General features: G+C 49.9%; 1 protein-coding gene across 3 annotated transcripts in view; it reads right to left on the bottom strand.

Moving 5' to 3' along the window:
* Window positions 1-216: 216 nt before the first annotated feature.
* FSTL4 (follistatin like 4) overlaps window positions 217-8,881 on the bottom strand; it is a 418,733-nt gene continuing 410,068 nt past the window's right edge. For all 3 annotated transcript variants that reach the window (XM_043465521.1, XM_043465519.1, XM_043465520.1), the window contains exons 15-16: window positions 8,703-8,812; window positions 217-6,290 (exon numbers count right to left, since the gene is read on the bottom strand). In XM_043465521.1, coding sequence (XP_043321456.1) covers window positions 5,585-6,290; window positions 8,703-8,812 — 816 coding nt within the window. In that variant the 3' untranslated portion in view covers window positions 217-5,584. The remainder of the gene's footprint in view (window positions 6,291-8,702; window positions 8,813-8,881) is intronic.

Genomic DNA, 8,881 nt, shown 5'->3' with positions numbered 1-8,881 from the left:
CTTGCCTTTGTCCAGCCTCTTTTTGGATTGGGTCAGAGTGGGGCCAGTTTGCCTTGACCATCATGGACCTATACAGGCCTGGGTTGACTTAATCAGTCCTCACTTTAACAAGTGCCCATAGACTGGCACCAAAAAGAGGTAACTTTTTTCAAGTTTTATTGTAAAATCCTCAGAAAAAGAGCATTTACAATGACAATACTTTATGATAATCTGTGAAACATCTTTATATCAAGTGGTACTGCAAATACATGGTGTGTCCAATACTGTGCAATACGTTAATGTAAACACAAACTTATTTCCAATGCCACATACAGTTACTGTGTTGGTACAAATTTCTACTAAAGTTGATGTATTAAAAATAATTTATATATATTTTATAAATAAGGAAAAATTCACATGTATAGTAATTACAGGAAACCTTTGAGAAATACCAGTGATTACAGAAAATATATTTTGGAGTCTACACAACTGCTCAAAATAATGTAATCTGCCTCGACATGAGAGATCTGGAAGTTTTCTGAGGTGGGCCAGGAGGAGAATCCTAATGGGACAAATGGAGCGTGTATGTGTGACTTCATATTGGGAGGGTCGTTCACGGCACTATAGCATGAACACAGTGTGTGTGACACTGCGGCAAAATTCCATGCCTAGCCTGCTTTTAGATCATCTCACAGGCCTTCAGGAAGCACAAGCAGAGGGGAGAGGGTGGTGTACGAAGGGTCCAGGAACGAGAAGGGGCCTGGCCAGTGGCAGGCAGGCAGGGTGTGGGCTGGGGGCACCACAGAAGGCTGTGCTGTGGGTCTGGGGTGAGGGATGGGGCTTGCAGACTGCCGTCCCTCACCTCTCTGAAGCAGCTGAAGGAGTCAGGGACCAACAACTATTGAAGCCATGGTAGATGTCATACTGGGCAGCAGATGAAGGTTTAGAGTTAGGAAATGTTCTCATTTGAGAGCTCTTGGGCCCCATCTCCAGCCAATTTTTCATGGTTGCCATTCCTCAGAAATGCTCTTGAAGAAGGTGCCCCCAGGGGGCAGCACTGTCTGATCCTGCCTTGGCGACAGGTGGAGAGCCACGTGTCACCAGGTGGGAGCAGAGGTGAGTCAACAGTTATTGCTTCATGGCATGTAGGCTGAGCCCTCTACAGCCCTTTAGGGCATGGCCTGCTCCCTGGGGCCACAGGGGTGAGCTTGGGAAGAGGGGTGTGTGAAGCGTGGTTTTGTGCAAAAACCAAGCACATGCTCAACACTCTCGTGCTGGCTAAAGAAGCCTTGCCGTGAATTTTGAAGGTCAGTCCCTGCTCTTCCCCTGTCTTCCATAATTTCACACATTGTGTTTGGTTAAATTCCCAGTACTGCTCACAGGAGACCATTATTACTGGGCTCCCAGTGTCTGCTGGGTGGCTGGTGCCTAAATCCTGAAGGTCCAGATAAGATGCTCAGATCCTCCAGTGGCTCGGCAGGCAACCTGGTGTAGACTAAAGGAAATGGGTTGCATTCCACCAGGTATTTGGGGTCTTGTAGTCTCACCTTGAGGATAAATACTATGTATTTCCCCCTTGATTCTTTTAAGCCCCTCTGTTCTATATGATCTCTATGATTTTGGAGAAAAATCAAGGCAGCTAATGACTTTCTTGGACAAAACTGCTTTGCCTGTGTGCCAATCTGGGAGCAAATAGTATAGGATCTGACCTGATGAATGACTTTTCACTTGTACCCCAAAGCAAGGAAGCAGCATGCAAAGGCCCCTGGGGGAGCTGGTGTGGTGATTAGATGAGTTGCCCCTTGAATTGTAGGAGTGGTTCATGAGCAGGAGGCTCCAGGCATAGGAAGGAAGTGGGAATGGCAGAGCACAAAGCGAGGATGGAGGGACGTAGCTCAGCCCTTCAGGGCTTGGCTGAGATGGCACAGTCTCTATTCCTGTCCTACAGTTTCTCTCTGATCATAACGGACTTCTCTGACAGTTCTGAGTTCTCTCTAGTTTTGGTCACCAAACTCCAAAGGGCTATGAGCTAGGGCTTCGGGGTGTGATTTGAGCAGCAAGGGACTGTGTCCCCAGGGGTTCTGATTGCACTTGGAGTGGGATCTGGGGTCCTGGGTGGGGAGAGATGGCAAAGGACTTCATGTCAGCATCATTGTCATCCTACTTCGCCCGTCTGGTGTCTTAGTTTGGAGTGCACATTCCGGGGGTTGCTGGGTGCAAGGAAGAGGAGGATGTGAGGTAGATTGGTGGATGTGTAGGAGAGAGTTGGGAGCAGTATCAGTGCTCCTGGAGGCTGGCTTTTGAAGAGGAGGATAGGGGAGCGAGCTGTGGAATGTGATAACGAAGAGGGTGCAGCAGCCATGGTATTTGAATGAAACACACTGTGGAAATGAATTGGATTACTTTTTAAGCCCCTTGTAGAAAAATATATCCATCGTGACTCTGTTTTGCAACTCAGTTCTGAAATCTCCATCAGCTCACAGGTTATTTGGTCAACAGAAAAGAAGTAGAGCCACACAAAGCCAGCTCCCGGCGGCTTTCCTGTGAAGACTCAGCTGTTACAATTCCCTAGAGTGGCAGGTGGTTCTAGGCTTTATCTGGGCTTGAGAGCTGTCCTCCAGGACACCAACCTGGAGCTGGGAGGCTGAGATGGGGGTGGGAATCGCAGGGACTGAGCTTCTGTCTCCTGTGTTGCCATCTCTGGGTTATGGAATCTGAAGCTTGGCATGAGTGTGGCCCCCGCCTAGACTTTACAGGGCTCTTCCAGCTACCTCTGCAGGCTTGGGGAAAATAGCAGGATCTTGGAATGACTTGAATGAATACTTAAGAAGGGAGCCTGGGCCAGCCCCAGGCAGGACTTGCTGGTTCAGTGTTATGGGGCTGGGATAATGGCATTGGCCTCACTGTGTGTGATTCACACCCAACCTTCCTTGTGCAGAAGTCCATGAAGGCTTCTAGGAGCAGACAAATTCCTCTTCCAACTATCAGTCTGTGAATGGCTGGGCGGGCTTTTGGACCCAGTACCCCCATGTACGGTCTTCCTCACTTGGGCAGACGGAGAATGAGGGTAATATTTCAAACCTTTAACATCATTATAGGTTTATTTGTGTGTTTGTTAGTCTGAAAAAAGTATCTACGTTGAATTTTTCTGCAATGAATTTTATTCAAAACACCAGTAATTTTGAAATAGTTCATTATGTGAGTGACTTTTGGGGTGACTCTTGGTAAAACAAATATTCCTTTAATATAAGTATTAGTAGATAGCCGATGATTCGTGTTCATGAGAAGGCTCTTGGCTGTTGTGATGACTTCATATCCCAGTGGCTTTCAGACTGTGTTCCATGAAATTCCGCTGGGGCTGAAGTGTGGGAGGAAGAGGCAGGTGGAGTCCTGGCCAGCCTTTCAGTTGGCTGCACTGCTGAAAAAACATGGGCTTTCCTGCCTTTGTGAATTTGCAAATTTCACAATTTTCAGGGCTGTGATTCCCTTCTCCTATTTAATTGTATCTGAAATGCTGGCAGCAAGACCTAAACTGGCTATCTCCAGGTTTGTAACTACATAGTGATGACAATGAGAGGCTGATAAGCTTTCCACACTTGAAAGTGGAAGGAATAGTGGAAAAGGAACAGTTGCCGCTGAAGTCACTCCCAGTGAAAAAGGCCAGTTGCAGCTGGACTGGTCTCTTACTCAGGATCCCTGTAGCACAGAGGGGCTGGTGCTCTGGCCTGGCAGTTGGCGGGTCCTCCTTCATGTAGACTCAGAGACTTTCTTTTCCTTCCAGGGGCTGCCACAACTCAGAAGGTCTTCCCAAAGGAAGAAACTTGTAAAAGTTGGAAAATTTCGGTGACAGACGTGCAAGTAAATGTGTCAAGAGATTGAAGCAGGAATAATAATAATAAAAAAAGGTGAGATGTGTTTTCCATCCATCCCAGTTATTGTAAAACTAAATAATTAGGTTTTGAGGTCAGTTTCCTCAAATATCTACATATTTTATCTTAAAAAATCTGTGAATGTAAATGTCTAGGCACACTCCCGGGAGTTTCTGGGGACAAGAGTATGGTGGACTAAGATGCATGAGACATACCAGAGGACTGGCTGATACCAGGAGCTCTGTGAGGGGGCTGGGTTGGGCAGTTAGGTGGGACTGAGATGCTGTATTTCCAGTGAGACAGGGTCTATGTCTCTCTTTCTCTGAAAGAGGCCATTTCTCAGCAACCCAGGAAAATCATGGTCATGTTGGCAGGAGAAGGCATCTAAACTGATGTGTCTGTGATGGAACCACACCCCTTCTGACTTCAGATGGCTTGAAAAATGACCATTCAAACCCGCCGATGTGCATGAGAAGAAGAAAGGTGTTTTGAGAGCCCAAGGGAGCCTCTTCCTTGCTGAGATTCTTTGATACGGGGTTGTCAGAGGGCTGTTGGGTTGTACTTCTTTGATTGCCCTGGAGCCCACCACATTTGGGAGTACTGTGGCAGTGGCCTCCCACGTCCTTGTGTGTTCCTGGGGAGATGGGGACCCGTGTGGAAGGAACACTGAAATGTGCTGTCTGTGCTGTGTGGATGCAGGGACTTGGGTGCGAGCTCAGTGAGAGGGCCACAGGCAGAAGACAGTGGGGTTTTAAAGGGGTAGCCTAAGGAACCCGCCTGGACCCCACTTGAATCCTTGGGGGGCGGGTCGCGGTTTCTGCATTGAGCCTGGAGGCCATTGTTCTACAGGCACATTTCCAGACAAACCTGGTCAGCCCTGAATCTGGGGTACTGGACAGGCTAATACATGTCCCCCTTGAGTGGTGATAAGCAGGCACACAGGGTTTGTCTTGGTGTCTTGGGGTCCCAACCCAGAACAGAGCCTTTACCAGTGTGATGGTCTGATCTGCACTTGGGGGTGTCCATGATGTAGAGGACCCCAGTCCCCTTGATGGCCACCATCTTCTTTCTGGCTGTTGGGTGTGGGGTGGTGCCTCTCAGAGACGTGGCCTAAGGCAGGGAAGAATACAGCTGGACCTGGGAGAGCATCTTTCTGCTTACTAGCATTTGAGATTATAAAAAATTAGTTTTTAATCAAAATTTCCAAAATAAAGTGAGTGATTTCCCCATCCCCAAGATGCAATAAGTCTTGTTGGCTCTCCCTCAGGCTTACAACAAGTCAAATGGAAAGAAAAGCGAGAAGCAGCTGCAAAGGAGAAAATGAGGTCCAGAGCGAGTGGATGAGGCTCTCGGGCCAGGAGGGAGGGCCCTGCTCCTGGGAGCCCCCGGCTTCAGGCCACTCCAGCAGGGTGAAGTCTGGACGGACCTGGTGTTAAAGAATGAGGATGCAAAGGCAACTGACAGAAGCATCCGCCTGGAAAGCTGGAGCTCCTGGTTCCAGGGCGGCCCAGGTAACGTGACGCGTAGCTGGGCGCACGAATGATTCCTTTACACGGCAGCAGGTTCTCATCGCAGTTCAAGGCAGAAATCCTACATCCTAAACCCCACCCGATCTCGTTAGCAGCGCATACCTTATACTAGGAAACTTGCAAGGAGACCAGTGTTGAACCACAAAGCGAATACAGGTTTTTTGCTTTTGTCTGTAAAAATGTACAGGGTGCCTGCTCTGGACTGCTTCATACCTCGCCCACCCACACCACCGTGGTCCCCCCCTTCACGCCCGCCACCTCGCACCGCAGTGCGTTCTGTCTCCCGTTGATGAGGAACAGCGACTCCCGGGCGGGCGTGAGGAGGTACTGCCCGAACAGCCCGCTGTCCCTCACAATCCTGCGGGGCCCTGCCCAGGCCCGGGCTGGCCCTGTGGGCGCGGGCTCCTTCAGGCCCTTCAGCACGCCCGTCTTGCCCGTGGACAGCTCCAGGAACAGCAGGTCTGGCTCTGTCTCAAGTGTGGCGTAGACATGGTACTGGTCTCCCTGGGTGAAGGAGCGCTGGAAGGCCACATCTGAGATACCCGTGCTCACTTTTAGGTCGTAGAGGGTCTGGATCTCCCCTCGCAGTGAGATCTCCTGCACGTGCAGCTGGGGGCTGCCTGGGGCGGCGCTGACTACAAAGCGCCCATCCGGGGATGTGTGCGGGGTGCCAGTGACCTGGCCATTGGGTCCGACCACCGCGTCTGTGACGCTATCGATCAGCAGCTGCGGGGGGGCCTCAGAAGAGCTGTCCTGCCGGCACTGGACGAAGAAGTAGCCACCCAGGTGGGTGTGGGCCATGGCCTGCGGCAGGCAGCCGTGGCTCTGCAGCTTGATGGTCTTGAGGGGCATCAGTGTTTCCAGGTCGACTTTGTGGATGGCAGGGTCAGACTTGTTGAAGATGAAGCCGAACCTGGGAGGGGATGAAGACTGAGGTCAGAAGGCGGGAGGGTTAGGGATCTGTCATTTGTCTTAAACGATGGCATCCTTTCTCTTGTCCTCTATCCTTTGCTGATCTAATACCTGTTAATAAGATCTCCTATTTTGTAGGAGATGGTTTCATAAGTGAGCCATCTGTGATCTCAAACCAAGTGCACTTGAGTTACAGAATGTTCCTGGATTTATGCTCTTATAACATGCACACATCTTTAGAAATGGTGAAGGAGTGGAATTACGCCTTCAGCAGCTCCTCCGTCTGGGGTGTCTTTGATTCGGCTTCCCAGAGACCTTGCACCAGCTGAGAAGTGGTGGGCCCGTGGCTGGAGGGAAAGGACAAGAGGTGTCTGCCCTGACTCTGCCGCTAGGAGGACAGGACAGGTGAGTCTGTTTCTGAGCGGTTTTGTGGACTAACGGGTGAGTCAGAACCTGGGGATGCAGATACAAGAGAACAAGGACAGATGTCTTATCCATGCTCCCTGACCCTCGGAGAGGAACGTGAGGGCAGCCTCTCCCTTGGCTACACTGACGATGCTGGTCAGAGGAACCCTGGGCTGGGGCTGAGAACAGCTTTTACCTTTACAGCCAGATGGCCTGGCGCTCCCGTGGTGCCTGCTAGCTGCAGAGCCTGGGGCAAGCTGCTGAACCCCTCTGAGCCTCTGCAAATTGAAAGAGGGTAGTTCCTTCTGACAGCTGTTGGGAGGATTAAATCTTAGAGTGGGCGCTTTACTGGAAGAGGTCAGTAGGTGGTGGTTGCTGCATCTGGACTCGGTGAAATTCCTCTTTGGAGGCTAGCTGTGAGCTGCAAAAGGGTCTGACTCCAGGCAGGACTCACTCTGAGCACAAGAGTCTGCCTAAACCCCTTGCTTGCGGAGGCCTTTGGGTGTTTTGGACATCTACCGGAGTAGAGACAAATGTCTTCCACAATTTTCTCTTGAATAGCAAGCTAGGTCTCAGAGACGGGAAAATACCCATGTGATGGCATCCTTAAAGCATCCTTAAAGAGCCAGAGCATGGGAAGAGCAAGAAAGAAAACCCCAGGCTGGTAGGAAGCTGTCATGGAAAAGTCACACACAGGCTCTGCAGTGCCTGAGTTTGCATGACTCCTGTCTGAATTCAGCTTCTTCTAGGTGGTTTACCATTTACAACCATCTTAGAGGCTCTTCCCTGGGTAGTCTCTGGAGTGAGGTGGGGAGATCAGAAAGCGGTTATTTTCTCCCTTGGGCAAGGATATAAATGGGTGAGCCTTATTTTTATAAGTCCAGCTTTAGCTTGCAAAAATGATTCATTTCTTCCTGGAAAAAAGTGCTTGATGTCAGAGTAAAGGAAGGCATAAACACTGCCACAAGACAATTGGGTCTCAATGACTTTATAAAAGGGCACGCTCAGCCTTCCGGCAGTGGTGCCTTGACGAAGTGTCAAGGTTCTCTGAAAGGAAGAGGGAAGGGCAGTGGCCAGGCTGGGATGAGGCTTGTAGTTGAGGCCACGGCTGTTATTACTAAGCTGTTCTTTTGGATGGTGACAAAGCAGGCACCCAGGAGGCCTTGTTTCCCTGTGGGCCCCCTGCATAGCTGTTCTGGGGCCTCCGAGAGGAGCCACAGGTTGTGGTTATTAGAGAATGAGGCCAAAGGGGGCACCGACAGGAGACCCGGTTTTTAAAAAAATTTTTTTTAATGTATTTTTAATTGGAGGAGAATTGCTTTACAATGTTGTGTTAGTTTCTGATGTACAATAACATGAATCGGCTATCAGTATATATATATATCCCCTCCCTCTTCATCCTCCCTAGCCCTTCCTCATCCCCCTCTAGGTAATGTCATCACAGAGCACCAGGCTGCGCTCCTTGTGTGACACAACTTCTCCCTATCTATCTTAGATATCTAGGCTACCTATTTCACATGTGGTAATGTGTGTATATTTCAATGCCACTCTCTCAACTCATCCCCCACCTCCTTCCCCTTCTGTGGGAGACCCACATTTAGTCTGACTCTGCCAGTTCCTGACTGTGTGACTTCAGTTCTCTGAGCCTAAGTTTCCTCATCCATAAAACAGGTTGGGGGACTACCTCTACTAGCTGTTTTTTTTTTTTTTAAACCTGTAGCAAGGAGAGGGTATGCAATCAACCACAGTTGTTTCCTTCTTTACTGTCCTCACCCAAGGATACGACTTCCTGACCTCACTGGGCCCCTGAGGGCATTAGGAGCTGGGTGCCTTTCTTAACGTTAACAATTAAGACAGGGATGGGGCTGTTTCTCTGTTCCTTCCTGATGTGGTCCAAAGAAGGAGTTGGGGAGAAAGAGAAAGGAGCAGGGACTCCCTGGTGCAAAGCTGCCCCATAGAGGGCTGAGCTGGGTCATGGAGTAGTGTAGGGCTCGTGGGCCAGTCTCACCTGATATGGTTGATGATGAGGTTTGTTGGGGGAATGAAGAAGTCGTCCACTCCAGCAAAGGGTGTGCGGATGAGGCGCTGGCCCTGGCCAGTGCTGGCCTCTGTGATCACCTATAACATAGAATGGAAGAAGTCCTTGTGAGGGTCCATCAAAGCGGAGGTGGGGTGACTGGTGGAAAC

Source organism: Cervus canadensis, chromosome 4 (genome assembly GCF_019320065.1).
Source record: "Cervus canadensis isolate Bull #8, Minnesota chromosome 4, ASM1932006v1, whole genome shotgun sequence".
NCBI lineage: Eukaryota > Metazoa > Chordata > Mammalia > Artiodactyla > Cervidae > Cervus > Cervus canadensis.
This window is presented reverse-complemented; position numbering and strand designations above follow the sequence as displayed.